The sequence below is a fragment of the Ananas comosus genome, linkage group 8, assembly GCF_001540865.1.
Source record: "Ananas comosus cultivar F153 linkage group 8, ASM154086v1, whole genome shotgun sequence".
NCBI classification, from domain to species: domain Eukaryota; kingdom Viridiplantae; phylum Streptophyta; class Magnoliopsida; order Poales; family Bromeliaceae; genus Ananas; species Ananas comosus.
The window spans coordinates 1,062,120-1,082,850 of record NC_033628.1 but is presented as its reverse complement, the minus strand read 5'-3'; the positions used below and the strand labels follow the sequence as shown (position 1 = coordinate 1,082,850).

General features: G+C 33.4%; 2 protein-coding genes across 2 annotated transcripts; both read left to right on the top strand.

Moving 5' to 3' along the window:
- On the top strand, window positions 6,756-15,539 carry LOC109714355 (alpha-galactosidase-like). Its single transcript, XM_020238950.1, has 15 exons — window positions 6,756-7,028; window positions 8,315-8,373; window positions 10,370-10,426; window positions 10,577-10,611; window positions 11,354-11,457; window positions 11,673-11,748; window positions 12,511-12,569; window positions 12,668-12,733; window positions 12,848-12,931; window positions 13,120-13,184; window positions 13,820-13,902; window positions 14,035-14,125; window positions 14,223-14,272; window positions 14,530-14,670; window positions 15,231-15,539. The coding sequence occupies exons 1-15, from the start codon at window positions 6,847-6,849 to the stop codon at window positions 15,315-15,317; spliced, it is 1,239 nt and encodes a 412-aa protein (XP_020094539.1). The 5' UTR covers window positions 6,756-6,846; the 3' UTR covers window positions 15,318-15,539.
- Window positions 16,425-20,387, top strand: LOC109714439 (WAT1-related protein At3g02690, chloroplastic). Its single transcript, XM_020239070.1, has 7 exons — window positions 16,425-17,230; window positions 17,359-17,406; window positions 18,282-18,404; window positions 18,875-19,024; window positions 19,228-19,399; window positions 19,637-19,697; window positions 19,863-20,387. Exons 1-7 carry the CDS (start codon window positions 16,637-16,639, stop codon window positions 19,969-19,971), a joined length of 1,257 nt encoding a protein of 418 aa, XP_020094659.1. The 5' UTR covers window positions 16,425-16,636; the 3' UTR covers window positions 19,972-20,387.

The window sequence follows — 20,731 nt, the reverse complement described above, 5'->3', positions numbered from 1 at the left end:
TGTCACATCGTCGACTATATATACACTACAGTATCATTTAATCAGCTAAATTATTCAATTAGACTAAATTACAATAATCTAAAACTTTGAGTAAAAAATTACAACAAATTAGAGTATGAAGGGTAATGCGCGATAAAAGCCGTTAGGAGGAAGTGAAACGACTCTGAATTTTTTGGTCTTTAACGGTCCAATTTGAAAACCAACATAGTTTGCTATTTTATTAGTTGGGCTTAAATTGAATTAGGAATAAGGGCCTGGGCTGTTTCGTAAGTGTTTGAAATGGGCTTTAATGGTCCTTAATGGACTAAATCTAAATAAGCATATATTAAAAGGATCCAAAAAATAATTTTCGAATGGTCCAGTGGCTAATCTGAAATAATAAAGTAATATTACATTTCAGCGCTTGAAAACACGAATCCAAAATACTTAAGTTTAGTTATTATTATTAAATTTTTCTAATTCCTTGTACTCCAAATCATATTCTATTTTTCATCTGATGTGTCTATGCTGTAGTTTCATAACATAAAATATTTACAAACTCACTTCGTAGCAAACCGCGCGAACTAGCCCACTACTATTGCCAAAACAAATAATAATATTAATAGAATATCACAACATGAGTATCTCCTATTTTCTCCTCATCTAGGGCGTTTGAATTGACGAATCTGTAGATCCAACGTAACTCTTGTTTGTCTTGATGTAACTTGTACAGTCTGAAAGTTAAATTCAATTACTTTTTCTGTTTGTTTTGATATAACTTGGTGCTGCTAAAATTAATTTTTTAAGTTCCATTATTTATTTTGATGTAAGTAAGTGAATTCCGTTATCTTCCGAATATAGTGATAAACTTATTCCTATAAAATTTAACTTATTAAATAATTAGATAATTCAAATTTGTTATAAATAAGCTAATTCTAATCTATTATAAATGAAGTAGAGTTTAGATTTTGCTATTTAATAAGTTTTTTAGAGAAGGCTGAGTGTGACGGAAATCGAGCTCGGCATTTTATAGGGGAAAGTCGAGAATACGTGAAATAGAGATCTAACGTAACTTGAGTTACACTATATTTTTGACTTACACCAAAACAAATACCGAAAGTAATAAAACTTGAATTCCACATCTCCACTTACGCGAAAACAAACTACCTCTAAATGTATGGTGTTAAAAGCCTCCAGCATAGCAATAAAATACATCCCTCGAAAGTCCAAATATGCTAACTAATACTAAGATTGCAGTAATCATAATTATGTGCGAAAGCTACTGCAAAACCAATCTCAGAAGACGAAAAAACAATCATTCAAACAGAAAACCATCTAGAACGAATTCATGATGATCTTTGAGTATTAGCGACTTGTTAGGCCTGAAAATGACTAGTTAAACATATTTGGAAGTGCTAACTCAATACTAAGAGTGCAGTTAGCATAATTAATTACGTGCGAAAACTACTGCAGAAACAAGTTCAGAAGGCGAAAAAACAATCATCTCAAATGAATTCATGATCGCTTTGAGAGTATTAGCGACTTGTTAGGCCTGAAAACGACCACTTTGAACATACTTATACAATTGTCTCAGACTGAATTCGTGATTGCTTGCGATAAACCCGAAAAAATGAAACACTACATCATAAGGAAATTTTTTTTTTTTTTTGGAATTTCTGAAAGAAAATGTGACATATATATATATATATATATATATATATATATATATATATATATCTATCACAACACTAAGATGTCACTATCCAGTGCATGATATCTATGCCACATCTGCATGCCAAAGCACTTTGAGGATAAGCAAAAGCTGGTCATTTGTGTGCATCCTTAGAACCCTCAACAACATGCCAAAAAGTTTGTAATTGATAAGTTCCAATTTTTTTGTGAACAAGATAATATTGCATTATCATATGCCACGCAACGTGTGCTTTTAATGGATAAGTTCCACCACATCAAGGGCTTTTGAATTTAATAAGTGTTTGCTTGTGTTAAGTTTGAAAATGAAGTGATGGATAAGTCATTGGGCATTGAAGGGAACAAGTGGAGTTGGTATATTGCAAAGCTTATCATTAATTTGACTTAAAAATCTTAGTTGTTGGGATTCAATTAAGTAAGAATATTTAATGTTTGTATCATTCAATTATTCTGAATTAAGTTGCTGTTCTAGCTAGGTTGGATCGTGCTCGAGTCGGATTTCGACCTCAGCTCGAGCCAAATCGACTTCAATTTGAGTTTCAACACATGTTTTAGGCCAAGTTTTACATGAACACAAATCAAATCAAATTTTGAAAAATTCAAATTCTATATAATGGTATAGTTTAAGATATCAAATGAAAATACGCAAAATTACATGACTCTTAATTTGTGAAGTTTGTTATATAATTAATGAACATCAAACTATTGTTATTCTCCAAAGATTTAAAGCGTGAAAATCGATCTCGGTACCTTCTACTTTGATACCACAGTATCTCACTTAGCCACTTCTCACGGCCATACGAAACTGAAAGAGATTTTACAAAAAGATATTAAAAAAAGAGTGAGTTGGTATGCTTCTGGAAGCACGGAGCCTTCCGTGCTTCCAAGTCGTTTTCGATGTTGGGACTTTCGAATCGACGATCGGCTCCGTTAAACTTGATCTAGAGTATTTGAAGTATCTAGAAAATAAATTTTGTGATTTTTCGATATCATTTGCCTAATGATCGAAGGGCTCAAAATTAATAATTTTAACGGCCATGGTGAGTCGTTTGCAAGTTTAACAGTGTAGAAATATTCAAATCACGTGAAATTTTGATAGAAAATTCTTTATACTGTATAAAACAAGATCAATATTTTTGATCTAAAATTTTAATGTTATATCATCATATTTTGTAAGATTTTTATTTTCAGCTGTTGATTTTAAGCCACTTCGATCATTAGGCAAATGATATAAAAAAATCACAAAATTTATTTTCTAGATACTTAAGTCTAATGGAGCTGATCGTCGATTCGAAAGTCCTAATATCGAAAACGATTTGGAAGTACGGAGCGCTCTGTACTTTCAGAAGCATGCCAGCCGCACTCTTAAAAAAATATTCCCCATTTTCTTCGGACACTGAAGTCTGTGCACGTTGTTTCTCGGATTGCTTGTCTCCTCAGAATATTATGAAAAATTGTTTACCTAAAAATAGTTTTCCATGAAAAAAACATGAAAGACCCAAAAAAAAAAAACTTTTTCATGAGATCTGAAAAAAAAAAAATTTCTTTTGTGAGCCAAACAGATGAAAAATATTTTTTCAGTTAAAAATTATTATTATTATTATTATTATTTTTCTGGGGAATCAAACACCCTCTTAATTACTTGCTCTCAACAGAAATTGACTCTCACTAATGAGAGAAGCACATATTCAATAGTTTATTTGGTTTGTTCACCAATAATAATGAAAGAACATGCGTTACGGGTGAGCTTCATTTAATTACAAAAAATATATCCATTGAACACTATCGATCCATAAATACGTGCACGTCCACATCCTTCGATTTATTTTGTTGCTTTTAGATCTCAACTTGATCACAAGGTAATTAACCCTACATATAAACTCCTTTCATTTCTCCAAAAATATTTTACAAAAATAATGTTTTTTTTTTAAATATATATATGTATATACTTTTCTATGAATCAAACACTGTGCTAAACGAACGTAAAAACAAATAGTTAAAAAAAAAAAGAAAAAAAAAAGATGTGCGCTTATGCGTTGTCTAACACTATAACACCTACGTGGGAGTATAAATAAAGTAGACTCGTAATTATAATAATAGTATATACATGTAAAATTAGTGTCAAATAGTCAACGTTAAGGTCTCATTAATATTTTTAATACATTTTTTTTATATAAAATTTTATGTGTTCGGATGTGTCACCTAATGAAGTTTTTTATTTCCATCATTATTGACTAATTTGCCATGCGATTTAGACGGTAAGATGACAAAAAACCTGTTATTTTCAAAAAAAATATTTTTTGTTGCTAAATAAATTTTAAACGCGTAAGTTGCAAATATTCAATAATTAATCCAATTAGGTACTCTACTCTATAATATTCCTACAAACTAATAAATTATATATTGATCCCCGCATGCAACATTATAGTCATAAAATATATTCCTCTAAAGTTGCAAAAATTTTTTAACATATGTTTTTTCGTTAGCTAGCTTATTAAAGCTAATTTTCCTCCTACAAAATAATCATTTTTGTGTCATACTACTACGTGAATCGTGAATAATTAACTCTAAATATTCGTTTTAGGAAAACTATTTTTTAATGCAAATACAATAGTAAAAACATATATAATAATAATAATTAAAACTTTAAAATTTTATTATAAAAGATACATATAAAAATATTGAGAAAACTTCAAATATCATCCCTGTAGTTTCAAACTTTCTCACTTTAGTTCCCTATAGTTTAAAGTGTATCAATTTAATGCCATATGGTTTTATTTTTATCTTTAATTTTATTATCGATTTTACTAATCTTTTTCGTTAAATTGGTGACAAAGTTAAAACTAAAAGGTACTAAAGTGAATATTTGATAAACCTAGGTGGGGTAGCTGATTTTTTTGTTTATAATTTAATGAAAAATTAACGGAGAAGCTGACGAAAAGATAAAAATAAAACGACAAGATATTAACTTGATACACTTTAAACCATAGGGTACTAAAGTAAGACAATACAAAACCACAGGAGTAGTATTTGAAGTTTACCCAAAAATATTTTTATTCTTTTGATGTGCTATCTCGTTAGTGCTATGCTTAATGGATCTACAACAATTCCTGTTTGCCATAACGTAACGCATAAGCGACAGTGATATCTTCGCACGCTGTGTCTTCTGCTAGCTCCACCTTTGTCTATCTGCGGCGACCTTTTGTCCGCTCTCTCTTTCTCTTTCTCTTTCTTTTTCTCTTCGTAGATCGTTTCTGACATACAGCAAGATTAGGAATGCAAATCGAACAGAGATCTGAAAGCAGAAAGAGTCCTCCAATAAGACTGGTAATTCAGTTTGTTGCTCGCAAGTCGGCTCGTGTTCCGCTCGAAATAAGATCTTTGATCAATTAAACGAGCTAAACAAGAGCTGGAGTGGGCTTGTTCGTGTTTGGTTCGAAATGAGTTCGTGCGTGTGAGTTTATATATATATAATTTGAAATTTTAATTTTGTTTCACCTTTTCACACACTAGTAGGGCTAATAATCTAGTTTGTTATTTGCGAGTCAGTTCGTGTTTAGCTTGTTAATAAGCAAATCAAATATGAGCTCGATTTTTCTACTTAATATTTTAATGAGCTAGGTCATATTTTGCTCGCTTATTAAATGAATCAAACACGAATTGGTCCAAGCTCGCTCGTGTTCGGCAAGTTGACAGCCCTATCTTTTAGCTACTACTGTCCGTTTTCTTGACTGATTGGAATAGATTCGGGAGGAATTGTTCTTATGCTTATTTACTATTCTATTCAGAACAAATCTGAATAGAACCGAATTTTTTGTGCATTGAAACTGATTGAGAAACGAAAAGAAATTTTTTGCTTTTTCTTTGTTTTTGGCCTTCATTTATCGTCATATTCGGACAGATCAACCGGGCGCAAAACTCTACCGACCCGAATCCATTTGCGTTCCTAGGCTGGATTCGGTGGATTTGGTGGGGACAGGTGGGAGGGTTTGGTCCCCACAGGGCCACTTGAACGGACAAACCGCAAAGCGACGTGTCCCACCGATCACACTTATTCGGGCGACTCGGTTCGCATAACACCAAATTAACCACGACCCGAAACCCTTTTTCCGACCCCGTCTCACACTCCCCAAAACACCGCACAGGATCCTCGCCCTACCCCCCTCCGCCACGCGTCATTAAATGAAACGTGGCACGTTTTGATTTGCTGAGCGGGCCTCTCGGTGTTCGACGTTGGACGTGGAAATCAACGAGACTACGCTGTTCAGCGTACCAACTGGACCCAACAACCGCAGATCCTAATTTACCGAATCAAATATTGCGTAATATTTATAACAAAAAAATAATAAGATAATTTATTTATGGTTTTGTTCTTATATATCTTTGTTTCTAAACAAAAAAAAATAATGTCTAATAAATATTTGAGAAACAAAAATAAAGCAATTTCTATGCTATTACGTACTACAGAAGAGGTTTTTTCTTTTTTGTGCATGCATGAAATAGTGATCATAGAATTAATTGGAACCATACAATAAAAAAAAATTTAAAAATTTCTACAACAAAAAGCAATAAAAGAGAAAGAATTTGACAAATTAAGTTTATTTATTTTAATAGTAATTAAGCACTTTTACTACAAACCACAGTAGTTCGTCCATTTTTGAGTATTCGAGAACCGGAATCGGATTGGATTGCTTTTGATACTTTTAGATTCTTTACGTGCCTCGTCTCCTTATATGTGTTGCGGAACAGATAATAAGAAAGCTACCAGAGTCCTCTTCTACGTCACTCGTTAATCCGTGAATGAAACAGTTCCATAATGAACAACCCCACCAAATTTTCCTCGGCGGTGATACGGTGCATGAATTTATGAACTTATGCGAGGAAAGTTCCCACAGAAAAAAAAAAAGGGGAAGGTCCCAAGTTTAAAAAGAACACAGGAGAGCAAATTTCATTTAAATTTTCTTTTTTTTCTCAAGTGTGGGGCCCACTCCCTCCAACATGGAGTCCCCTATATAAACTGCGTTTGGGGCTTTGGCTCCTTAAACTCTCTATCGTTTCACAAGCGCATAGTAAATATTGCATACATATATATATATATATATATAGGAGAGGGGAGGAGAAGCACTTTGTTGAGAAACTAAGTGTTTGTATATAGCCATGGGTTATAGGGCACATGAGTCCCTTTTCTTATTCCTCCTCCTCCTCCTCATCCTCCTCGCGATTTCGACGGCCGTGATGGGGGCGAGAATCATCGGGGGTTCGAGTTCGACGGTCGAGATCATGCGGCATAGGAGAAGGGCCGCTTTAGAGAATGGCCTTGGTCGAACTCCTCAAATGGGGTAAATTAATACATGCATATATTTCTCATTAATTTTCAATAAGGCATGAAATAATGTATTGTAGTGTTAATTACTACTTAGCCATGCACGTACGTGTATATATATATATTATTATATATGTATACACATTCATATATGCGTACGTATATGTAACAAGGTATGTACGTAATAGATATAGATAAAATGATAGAGCTGTGGACAGTGTGGTTGTGTGAGAATGCGACCTCACATGTATAATTATGAACTGCATAAAAAATTATTATGTATCGTATATAAAAAAAAGGGAATTGAATTTGTAGTTTTCTCCTTTTCTTTTTTTTTTTTTGGTGGTGTTACTATTACTAATTAAAGAATAATAATAATATAAAAAGCCTAAAGAAATGTATTTTTATTGTTTTAACGGAAAATAGTAGAAAGTAACAGAAGTAAAAATAGAATATAGCATATTTAATTTAGCGAAAGGATATATATGTGCTATATTTTCTTGTGTATATATAATTATATATAATAGTGGTTATTCAAAATTGAATCACTAATTAGTAAGGATATGTTTAGTTTCTCAAAAAATTAATAATTTCTCAGTAATAAAAAAGGTTTTTTTTGTCCTTTAGTTTTTAGAAAAAATAATTTTTTTGCAAAGTTTTTTTTTTTTTTCCAGATTCAATGGAAAGATAGTATTAATTTCCTATTCCGAATTATTTATCTGGAAAAAAAAATTATTTTATTTTTCCCAACGAAATATTTTTTTACTCATTTCCCAGGAACAAAAAGAAAGAGCATAAATTTGTGTACTTAAGGCATGACTTTCCAAAGGATGGAACAAATTAAATTTGGAATTAAATTTAGATTTGTTAATAATTGGATAATTGGTTAAAAGGAAAAGAGTTTGACCTATGCGTTCAAAGAGGACAGATAAAAGCAAAAAGAAAAGATCAATATATGTATATATATAATATATGTGTGTGAACAAAACGGTTTCAATGAGGAGGTTGGAATAATAATTGAGTGGGTTAGAGATTATATATGTCGTCACCTACCACAACCATTTGGGTCAAAAGGTCGAGGTGTAGTTTGACTCTTGTTTCGTTTTTTTTTTAATTTTTTTTTTTCCTACTCCACTACTTGGGTTTTAAAATACTAATAATTAAGTTCCAATTAACTTTTCTTACTTAAAAAAGGAGAATTAAATACCTCAATTTAAAATTATTTAATTCGATATTTATTTTTTGGACTCGTTAATTATTTTGTTTCAATAACTAATATACATATATAAATTGTTTATTTAGGTGGAATAGTTGGAACCACTTCTACTGCAACATCAACGAGCAAGTAATACGTGAAACAGGTCTCTCTCTCTCTCTCTCCTCTCTCCTATATATATGAATAATTTTTTTAATATTATTCTAGTGTATAAAATGATTATATTATTATTTTTTATTTTTTATTATCTCAGATAGTTTAATATAATTTATTTGAGGAATATAAATTGTAAATATCAAATAAAATAGTCTCATGTTGAAAATCGTTCCTAACATTTTTTTTTTCTTTTTTTTTCATGTATCTTTGTGCACGGTGAACTAAGATTCACGGACCAAAGTTAGGAATATGTGGCGCCGTATGTGCCATATATTCTCCGTACCTTATATCCACAAGAATATCCTCACATAACCATGGATAAGAATAACACATTAATTATTACCCTTAAAAAAGAAAAAAAAACTATAATAAGAGATCATTTGGTTGGATGGTATTAATATCTAAATCATAACTTAATTCAAGATACATGCAACTAAAAATACATCATCAGCTATAATTTACATGCAGTTGCGAAGTGCATTTACAAAATATTACACTTAATTAATTAGGAGATAAATAGATTTCTTGTTTCAAAGATGATCTGGCAGATAAGTTTTTCTTCTGTTTAAAATTATTCTCTCCAACGACTGATGAAGTTAAAACTACGGTCAATTTGAGCATAGTTTTAACTACTGCAGTTCATTAAATTCAAATGCACGATAAGGCTTTATCTGTTTACGTGAACGAGAGGCTACGGAATTGAAAGGCTAGTACCTATAAATTCCATGCACACAATAATAAAAAAAAGTGACGCTAAAAGCGACGTTGTATCCTTCGATCTTAACCACTATGTTGGATAGTACGAATTAAAGGAGACATTTCACCAGACGACTCAGATCATACACGGGTCAACGTTTTTGGAATAATAATATTAGTTACATCACACCGACCGTTTCTAAAGTAAGTGACAAAGGACTTAATGGTTGGTATCCAATATTCAAGTTCGAATCTTAATTGATTCACATTTCTAGCTAAATTTATTTTTAAATAAAATAAACGAACCGAGTACGTAGCGTGCTACCTATCTCTCTCAAAAAATATATATATTAGTTACATTAGATTTCGTGGACACTTCAATAATATAATTACTGTCACATTTAATCTTATGAATAATTAATTTTTTTTCTGCAAAAGTATTTAGAATTTATATGCTTAACCTTTGGAGATTATTTTATATTAAACATATATACTGTTTTCATATATGAATTTTAACTAATTGTTTTTATTTTATGTGTAAATTAAACAACTAACTTTTCATTGAATATAATAATTCTCACAGTTTTCTAGCACAATTGCCTTTTGACCTGTGCGCTTGTTGTGTTGTTAAGGTTCATAAAGAAAATATTGGAACCATGTAAATAAATAAATAAATAATATACTTATATATTAATATATATAATATATAATTATATATATATATATATATATAATTATAATATATAATATATATATATATATATAATATAGAAAATATGTAAATGAAGTTACATATTTTGAGATACATCAATTCTAAGTAATAAAAACTAAAAAAACACTAAAATATCCAAGATTTCAAATATGCCCTAATTGACATAAAAATTAATAGATCACAAATAGAATTACTGTTCTATTATTTGATGAAAATTTTAGTCAAAAAGATCGCGAACGAATTAGAACGTTTAAAGTTCAGATACATATTTCAAAATATAACGTCATTACGATAAAATTCGCATGAGGTTGGTGCATGCTCCAACTTTTTTCTGTCTAAAAGGACAACTAAATTCAATCAGCTGTTGATACGTCGAAATCCGAAAATTTGCGACAGCTAAGTCCATTTATTTGCGAATTAACTACTAACTACATTTTACCTAACTCAAAGCATGACATTAAGCTAATCAATAATTAATGTTAGCAGCAGTAGCAATGATATTAAATATCCAATTTTGCTTATAATTGCATTAATTGATGTATAAACAAGTGGTTATGTTTTTTTTTGGTTGGTGCAGCTGATGCAATGGTAAATAGTGGCCTAGCAAAGTTGGGGTATGAATATATTAATATAGGTTTGTACCCTCTCTATTATTTTCCTCTTTTATTAATTTGATTGTAAGTGATTGAGAAGATAATTTAATGTTAATTGTTAAGTGATCATATGCTAACAACAGTGTATTTTCCTTTTTACTTCTTTGGTTAATTTGTATTCAACAACTCAGATGATTGCTGGGGAGAATACAACAGAGATTCTCAGGTGAGGCCATTTAATTTCCTCTAGGTATTGGACCTAAAAGCTAGAGATTCCACTTTGATCAAATTTTATTTGAAAAATGTTGTTTGGAGATAAAGTGCAATATTAATGTCTCCCTGATGTCTACAAATCTAATCAAAACTTTTTTTTTTTAAGGAAAAATATAGCACGCTAGCTGCTTCATTTATTTAGTAAATAAATTTAGCTATATGGAATGAGATAGCAAAGCCTCAGAAAAGAGAAAAACCAATAGAGAAAAAAAGAAGGTCAAAAAAAACAAGCAAAAAAACCAAAAGAAAAAAAAAAGGGGCCAAAAAAATTCGAAAGAGCCACCTAGCTCTACAATACTCAACTCACTCCCTCGCCAGCGCTCCAATACGTTGTGCAGTAAAAATAACGTCGGTAGTCAGAACTAGCTTTGAAATTAGAATTTCTGCAACTAGCTAGGGTCCAAAATGGTTTTCCTATGACAGAAGCTACATATATTTTTCAATTGCCAAACACTTTATTACTGGTCGAATTTGTTGCTTAAAGTAGAAGCAGAAAACGACCAAACACGCCCTAAGTTAATTGCAAAAGAAAATAAAGAAAAAAAGGAAGAAGATGCTAGATGTAATAAAATTTGTTCTTCTAACTTCTTAACATCCAAAGATTACGCTAATCTAAAAAATCTTACACAAAATCAACTTGAAAATTTTCATATTATTTGTACTAAAAAGCAATTATTTACATTTTCTTTTATCAGGGAAATTTAGTTGCCAAGGGATCAACATTCCCCTCAGGCATAAAAGCTCTTGCAGATTATGTCCATGGAAAGGGACTCAAGCTTGGAATTTATAGCGACGCCGGGTACGTAGGTTTACTTAACCACATCAATCAATTATCAATAAAACTCTTCATTTTTTTTCTTAGAAAAGTTATCAAAAGAATATGATGTTACTATATAATCATGGAACTCAAGGCTTTTTTTCCTTTTAAATCAAATTTGTATAATCAATAATCAAATAATTCTTAATTAATACATATTTGACTTAATGAAAGGTTTGTGTTATGAAATTTTTTAGGTCACAAACATGTAGTGGGAAAATGCCTGGTTCACTTGGACATGAAGATCAAGATGCCAAAACATTTGCCTCATGGGTATGCCTCTATTTATTGGATTTCAACAACTAATTAATAAAAATAAAACTATAGTCATATAATTAATTTCTATCATTATGTATATATATATATATATATATATATATATATATATATATATATATATATAGAGTTGAGCTAGAATGCTATCGATAGCAAACCGACATTTTTGCCACCCATTTGTTTTCGATGATGGAGCCTCCAAATCGACGATCGGCACCGTTGAACATGATCTATACTACTTGAAATATTTAGAAATTGAATTTCAAATCTTTTCGATATTATTTACCTAATGATCAAAGGGTTTCAAAATTTGTAATTTTAATGGTCGATATGAGGCGTTTTCTCGTTTAACGGCGTAAAGATATCCAAATCAATTGAATTTTTGTTAGAAAATTCTTTAAACTATTTAAAACAAGATCTATACTCTTGATCTTGATTACAATACTCCTATCATCATTTTTTTAAGAATATTCATTTTCAGCTGTTCATTTTTGTGTCCACTCGATGGATAAGAGAATAATATCGAAAATGTATAAAATTTAATTTCTAAATACTTCAAATGGTATAGATCATATTCAACAGTGTCGATCATCAATTTGGAGGCTCCATCATCGAAAGCAAATGGGTGGCAAAAGTGCCGGTTTGCTATCGATAGTATTCTAGCTCAACTATATATATATATATATATATATTTCTTTTTTTTCTCTCTCTGTTTCTCTTGGTTATGTATTTATTATCATTTAATTTGTTATTTTGAAGGGGGTTGATTATTTGAAATATGATAACTGCAACAATCCTGGAACAAGCCCACAGGAGAGGTAAACTTTGTTAATTTTTGTCTACATGAAAAATACTCTTTTTTTTTTTCTTTTTTCTCTTTTTAACTTACTCTCTCAGTTGATTATAACAAATACAGGTACAATAAAATGAGCTCAGCTCTTCAGAATTGTGGAAGGAACATTTTTTTCTCTCTCTGCGAATGGTAATTATAAGATAATAAAATTACTCCACAATAATCATCAAAAATTCATTCCTATAAATAAAAATATATATACGAATAATTTAAAAAGTTGATTAATTACTTAATTAATTGCAGGGGCCAAAATGATCCAGCCACATGGGCTCGCGGGGTCGGAAACAGTTGGAGAACCACAGGAGATATTGCAGACAACTGGAACAGGTTGTTGTCGCACTTCTAATTAATTGGTTTTGGTTTCGCTTCTGCTTTTGCTTTAAGCAGCAGTTATTTTTGTTCGAGCATTTTTTATAAAAAAAAAAAAATTGGTGCAAGAAAAAATATTTTTTTTATTATTATTTGTCACAAGTCACAATCAAATTAATATGAATGATATTTTCTAATTTTTTCAGCATGACATCTCGTGCTGATGAGAATGATAGATGGGCATCATATGCAGGACCAGGTGGATGGAACGGTGAGATATTTATTTCTCTCTCTCTCTCTTGTGGACTCGTATCGTATCTGAATCCAAATTCGAACCGGACAGAATTCTCAGGCGTCGAATCCTAAAATCCAAATTTTGTTCCGCTCTTCAGACCCATATATAGAAGCTCGTATTGCAAAAAAACTTAATCGTATAGCTTATATCTTTAATAATTTTGCTATATACTAACCAGAGATGTCAATGGATATGGATATACGAAATTTTATCCGAATCCGAACTCGAACAGAGTGAATTTATCCGATGCTAAATGGATATAGTTTCGAAATATGGATATCAAAAACGAAAATCCAACGAATTTAGATTCTGGTGTGAATTTTAATTGTACCCGACCCGAGCCCAAACCCGAACCCGAAATTTTTGTACATTATATATTATATATATAAATGTTTGATGTTGTATTTGAATTTGTATTTTTAAAATTTAGATTTAACGTAATATATTTTGAAATATTGTAAAGAGAAATAATTGTTTCATATTTGAATTTTTGGGTTCAGGCTCAAGTTTCGAATTTTTGGTTGGGTTCAGATACGGGTTTTTGAAAATCCGCCCCGAACCAGACCCGTTGAAATTAATCTGTAATACTAACCATTGATTTTGTAATGCAGATCCTGATATGCTTGAGGTGGGAAATGGTGGGATGTCAACAGAGGAGTATCGCTCACATTTCAGCATATGGGCATTAACAAAGGTGATTAATTAAATCAAAACCAAACATTTCATTTTCAAATTCATTTTTCTTTGATAAATTAACACCTTTAATTTCATATTATTATGTGGCTACTTCCTTTTAACTACTCATGATTAATTGGTTAATGCGTAGGCTCCGCTTCTAATCGGGTGCGATCTCCGCTCAATGAGCCAAGATACTAAGGATATACTCGGCAATTCGGAGGTTATCGCGGTTAATCAAGGTTCTTAGACAATAATTCAGCAAAATATTACATGTTACACTTTTTTTTTTTTGAAAAGACAAAGTTATATTTATGTGTGGGATCATGGTATCCACAGATAAGCTTGGAGTTCAGGGGAAAAAGGTGCAATCAAGTGGCGGTTTAGAGGTGTGGCTTCTAAATAAACCTTAAATCATCTCATAATTCTCTCGTTCGACGGATGTTAATGTATCAGTAATTACATTTACAGAGCTGATATATAGGATGTTACCGTGAACATAATTTGCTATTGATATAACAGATGCATTGAAAATGAATACTGTTTACATAATAAGATAGATTCGTATATATTCGCTAAAATTTAGTGTCCTCTTATTATCATTAAGCTAAATCATCTCTCCTCCTTTTTTTTTTTGATTTGGTAGGTTTGGGCTGGGCCACTTAGTGGTGGGAGTGTGGCTGTGGTTCTATGGAACAGATCAGGTTCTCAAGCATCCATTACAGCAAACTGGTCAAATATTGGGCTCAAATCATCAACTGTTGTCGCGGCCCGCGATCTATGGGCTGTAAGTTTTTCTTTTTCTTTTCTTTTATTTTTATTCTCCTCGTCAGAAATAAATTCGCGGCACTCAACCACTAAAAGCCTTTTCGCTGCACTTCTTAGGCTTAGTTTAGTATTGAGGTTTATCTGATGCTGTTAGATAAAATAGAGTTAGGAAAAAAGCATATAGAGATATATTTCTACATTTTCCGGTGGAACCGTAGAAAATATATTATAACCGACTCATCATAATATGCGGAACACAATATTACGTACGGAAACAAATAGGGTATTTTTCCATCGTACTTTCTCACTGCACGTAACGCAATCTTCCCAGCCGCAACTCCAAACGTAGCCTTATTCAACTTTCAAATACAAAACAAACCTGCGACTTTATGCGACTTTAAGGGCTAACAGTAGAAACTCTAAACTGAAGCGCCTGATTCTGAAGGACTTTAGATTAAGCGGCAAAACTTGCTTCATGAGAACTTCATCTTTCCTCTATCTAACAAATTTGTCTTTTTTTTTTTTTTTTTTTTTTTTTTTTTTTTTTTTTTTTTTTTTTTTTTTTTTTTTTTTGGGCAGCACACAAGCATGTCATCAGTTCAGGGGCAGCTCACAGCTACAGTGGCAGCTCATGCTTGCAAGATGTATGTTTTGACTCCAAATTGAGAGAGAGAGAGAGAGAGAGAGAGAGAGAATAAAAAGAATGACTTTTCGTGTGGAATGTGCGCAAGCACAAATTAGAAAAAAAGAGAGCTATTTTAGCTGTATTGAGATGTCATTTTAATGTACCAGAATAATACTAAGGTTGGGGTTGTATCTACAATTTAGAGTGTAAGAAAATGTTGTGTTGGATTCAGAGCAATGAGAATAAAATTATCTTTTGTATTTCCACTTTCTCTTCTTTTTGTTTTGTTTTGTTTTTTTTTTTTTTTTGTTCTTTTTAGTGATTCAACATTATATTTTTCCCCCAGTTGGAAGAAGAATTATGTAGCAAATTGTGTTATGTTGGTGTTCCTAAAACAATGAGCACCACACCCCTAAGATGTTGCTATAGTAATTTTTAAAGTTATTATTTTATTTACTTGATGAATTTTTTTAAATTCAAGAAGTAAACTTATTAATACTCACAATTTTTGAACCGTCTATGTTTAACAAATCAAATATATATCAAGTTTTTTTCGGAGCTTTTTTAGTATTGAGAACCGCTTAATGTTGTTATAGTGTGAAATTTTTTTTTTTTTTGACAGAAAGATAGAAAGGTAGCAAACTATTTGTTTATTCATTTTTTAGAAGAAATATAAAGCAATTGCTTCTACTTTATCAGATTATCCTTAATTATATTAGGTTACAAATGCTCCTAATGCAAAGAAAAAATATTGAAAATCTGAAAAGTGAAAGTTAAAATAAAATTAACCCACCCATTACGATATGCGCAACACAAATTATTATTTTCTCGTACTTTTGTAGCGTACATGAAGTAATCTCTCCGCAATCTCAAACACGAGAAAACTTACTGTGTAATACTTACACCACATTATATATTTTCAGTCAATAATCATATTTCTCAGGTTGAGAGAAAAATATAATAAAAATATTTTCTAAAAATTATGATAGAGAGAATTTTTTGATTAATTAGGAGCACCACATCAGCAATAAAATTGTGGTGCGTTCTAGATTTTGTTCCCAAGCACATGCTAAGTTTGGTCCAGTGGGATATTGGATACGCCGGGTGCACGCAATAGCTTCTTGATGATAAGCCCTCCCATCCGCGTACACCGACCACTCCCACCACAATTCCGACCGTTGCTCTTCTTCGTTCTCCTCCTCTGTTTCTTCGAAGCCTCGATCGCTTCGGAGACACTTCAAACTCCACACCCTCTCCTTCGATCAAAACAATTTTTTTTAAAAATTCAATAAAATAACATAGAATTGGTCAACGCGACCAAATCTTTTTGCCTTCAAAGTCAACCTTTCCCCCCTCCACCATGTCGACCCCCTCCGCCGCGTTCCTCCTCTTCCCTAATCCCCGAATCCCCCTCCTCTCCCCCTCCCCCAAATCGGCACCTCCTCCGACGACGACGACGATTAGGGTTAGGGTTTCTAGGGTTCCGAGATCACGAACCCTAGCAACCGGCGCCGGAGGCGGAGACGGCGGCGGCGGCGGCAGCAAGATGACGTCGCCGGCTCCGCCGGCCACCGTCGACTGCGTCGGCACAGGCTCCGACGTCGAGTGCTTCGTCGCCGCCTCCTCCGAGGCGGATCGGCTCCTGGAGGAGAAGGCCCCCGCGGGGTTCGAGATCGTGGGGGGCGGCGCCGCCGCCGCCGAGGAGGGCTTGATTCAAAAGGTGTTGGAGTGGGGGCTTCTTGTATCGCCCTTCTTCTTCTGGGGCTCGGCCATGGTCGCCATGAAGGAGGTGATCCCCAAGACCGGGCCGTTCTTCGTCTCCGCCTTCCGATTGATCCCCGCCGGAGCGCTTCTTATCGGATTCGCCGCGATCAGGGGGAGGAAGCAGCCGTCGGGGTTGCTTGCGTGGGCGTCGATCCTCGCCTTCGGCGTCGTGGATGCCGCGTGCTTTCAGGTGGGCTAGGGTTCGTCAGGTTAGAAAAGAAGGAAGCTTTGCAGGTGTTCGGCATTAATTGTTCTTTCTATGATATCAGCAATGTGGTTACCCTCATTGTCTTCTATGTTTGGTTCTTGGATTGGCAGGGATTTCTCGCTGAGGGTTTGCAGAGGACGTCTGCGGGATTGGGAAGTGTATGATCGCCGTCTCTCTATGCTTAAGTTAACCAATGCATTACTTGGTTCTAGTTTAAGATTGTTAATTACTTGCTATATCTATGAGGTTTTCCAACTTTTCCTACAAAACCATTTGCATATTACTTCGAATCATATGTTCGTGTGATACATCGAAATAAGGGAAAAGAACAATTTTTATTGTCAAAACGATAAGTTAGTGACGATTGTTTTGTCGGTCTTAAGAAGCTAATTTACACGCATCATGCTGATCTTTCATGTTGTCCATCAAGATCTGGGATCAAATTCTCACTTGTCTAGTGATTGCAGTGCAATGTGGATTATAACATAGTCGAATATGGATATCTTGATGTGCACTAATATGCGACATTAACATTATATGGTATTTCTTCCCATCTGCTGGTATATTGCTGTTCCAAGGATCGCATACAATGATGATGAACAGTAAAGGTGATCAAATGGTCATAATAGAACATTTTCTTCAACCTTTACCGCACCATTTTGCTGTTGGCAGCTACTTGAAAACTAAGAAGGCCTTTTTTTTTACACCTTGCATCTTGTAGGAACATATTCATGGTATATTTTTCTTTACTAAACAAACTGATGTACGCTTCGCTATGAATCAGAAAGTCATGTAATCTGCAATAGAGTCTTGCGCATAAATTTTGTCTGGAAGTATCACACTTCTTTAATTTTTCTATCTTGTTCAGTTTGGGTATTCACCTATCTTATGCAAAATATGTTACTCTTCTCTTTTTCTAAAAATGCCTTAAGCTGGTATGATGAACGCTAGACCATTTATATCGGCAAAGTGTAAATGCATTTTGTGGTTATTTTTCACTTTTCTGACTTTATATTGAAAATCCAAATTGCAGGTCATCATTGATTCCCAGCCTTTAACAGTTGCAGTTCTTGCAGCACTATTATTTGGAGAATCAATTGGTGCAATCGGAGCAGCTGGGCTTGTGCTGGGTGTCATTGGTCTTCTTCTCCTTGAGGTTGTTTCTTATGGGATCGCGACTTCTTTTATTGTAAAATGCTCTCCATTGATATGGGTCAACAGCACACTGTTGCGTAATTTCTTTGATCCCCTGTATCGACTTTCAGCATTACTACGTGTCAACTTCTATGGTATCAATCAATGTGTTGTGCAGTGTGGTAGTTTTATTGCATGCATATAATTCTTGAGGGATGCATTCCTATAGCCTGTTATTAAGATTCGTATTCTTCTTAAGCTAACTTTTCTCAGAACACACCATCTGTGGTTGAACCTCACTGCTATGGATTTTTAGGTCCCTTCTGTTTTCTTCTTTTTTTTTACTTTTTCAAAATTCAGATGGATGTAATCTTGGAAATTAGAGAAAGTTGTGACAAACTGGAAGAGAATAGGCTACACTTTCATTCTCAAATTTATGTATTATCGTGCACCTAATTTTTGTTATGCCAATGATGGACATTCATTCCATAGGTCCCGGCAATTTCCTTTGACGGAAGCACCTCATCAATATGGGGAAGTGGGGAATGGTGGATGCTTCTTGCGGCTCAAAGCATGGCTGTTGGGACCATCATGGTTCGTTGGGTGTCTAAATATTCCGATCCTGTCATGGCAACTGGATGGGTATGTTTGGAATAAGATAGGATGAACAGTGCCAATAGTTTCAATTTAATATATGAGGAAAAGATCATATGTTTCGCTTCAAACTTACTCTCATTGTCGTAGTCAATTTTTGTTGATTATACTACTACGACTCTTCTTATTAACTTTAATTTAATGTAACATGGTTCGCGCAACTTATCTGATTCTGTAATTACTGTTAATAGCACATGATTATTGGCGGACTCCCTCTGGTGGTGATCTCCGTCCTTAATCATGATCCTGCAGTGAATGGAAATTTGATGGAGCTTACTTCAAGTGATCTATTAGCACTTTGCTACACCTCCGTGTTTGGAAGTGCTGTCAGTTATGGTGTATACTTCTATAATGCAACTAGAGGTCAGATTCTTCTATGTTATTATGCGACTTGTGTTACATAATACTATAAGGATTTCTGAATTTATATTACGCAATGATTGGAATGCTTGTGGGGGCTCGGTCGGTTTTAGGCTTTCAGCTACCTACTTAGAAATTAAATGATAAATTAAGTGGTTAAAATTCGTGTTATTGTGTGAGACTATATTTTAGTTTCCTTGATTGCTGTGGTGATTAATCATACCTGTAATACACATGCAGGTAGCTTGACCAAACTTAGCTCCCTCACATTTTTGACTCCAATGTTTGCTTCAATTTTCGGGTAAGCCTATCATGTTCCGAAGATCACAGTCCGAACCAATGCGTTTCATTTTGGTCTCCTTTCCTCAGAAGTCACTTTTTTATAAAAAAACCGTTATTGGTTATTAAGATGTATATGTGCCTCGAATGCATTTGATACCTGTAACTTTTTTCCTTTTGTGAACAGGTTCTTGTACCTTGGTGAGACTTTCTCGCCTATACAGCTCGGCGGTGCATTAATTACATTATTAGCTATTTATATGGTGAATTACCGCAGTTTAAGTGATGAAGCATGAGAAAATGGCTGGTGATGACGAGGCTGCCACATTTGCAATGCAATTATACGGAGCATAGGTTATACTTCTGATACAAGTTGAACAAAATAGCATCATGGAGATTACTGGAATTCACCGATTCATCGCTCTGTTTCATCCGAGGAACGCTGGTCTTTTCCCATTTTAAGTGTCGAAGCCATGATGATTTAGCCTTCCTTTATACGAAAAACCAGTTAATTGAACTCAGCTACTGTACAAAGTTTTGTTTGTATATATTATGCTTAAGAAGCTAGCAACTGCTGATGTAACGCTTCTTGCGAATCGGGACATGGTTTTTCGACGACACTTTAAAAAGCTTTTTTGATACAGTACAGCAACTGTATGAATAGTTTTATTAATGGTGCATGAATTATAGCTTCTGTTGTAAATTGGAGCCATATCAGTTCATCAAACCTTGTGGGCCTACTACATATTTCAAGCAGGAAATGGATGAAACCCCTTCTTTTTTTACTCTTTTAACTACTGCAGAATGTTTTGTTTTTTTTTTTCTTTTCAACTAACTACTGCAGAATGATTCTTTTATTCTTTTATAGCATTAGAGGAGAGAGATTGAAAACACTTTCCAATTTTTTAGATCTCTTTAAAGTATAAAATCAGTGCTTTTAATCATCGTATTATCAAACTAGGGATTGCGAAATGATTACGTTTCATGCGGAAAAAAAGAAAAAAAGAAAAAAAACAATGAGAGATTTTGTACATTATGTCACATTGAGTTGGTTAT

Coding starts and splice junctions, on each gene's coding strand:
- LOC109714355 (XM_020238950.1), top strand. CDS start 6,847: ATGGGTTATAGGGCACATGAGTCCCTTTTCTTATTCCTCCTCCTCCTC. Junction 13,185..13,819: donor AGGACCAGGTGGATGGAACG/GTGAGATATTTA, acceptor TTTGTAATGCAG/ATCCTGATATGCTTGAGGTG. Junction 14,126..14,222: donor GGTTATCGCGGTTAATCAAG/GTTCTTAGACAA, acceptor TGGTATCCACAG/ATAAGCTTGGAGTTCAGGGG.
- LOC109714439 (XM_020239070.1), top strand. CDS start 16,637: ATGTCGACCCCCTCCGCCGCGTTCCTCCTCTTCCCTAATCCCCGAATC. Junction 19,400..19,636: donor CTTCTATAATGCAACTAGAG/GTCAGATTCTTC, acceptor ATACACATGCAG/GTAGCTTGACCAAACTTAGC. Junction 19,698..19,862: donor ATGTTTGCTTCAATTTTCGG/GTAAGCCTATCA, acceptor TTTTGTGAACAG/GTTCTTGTACCTTGGTGAGA.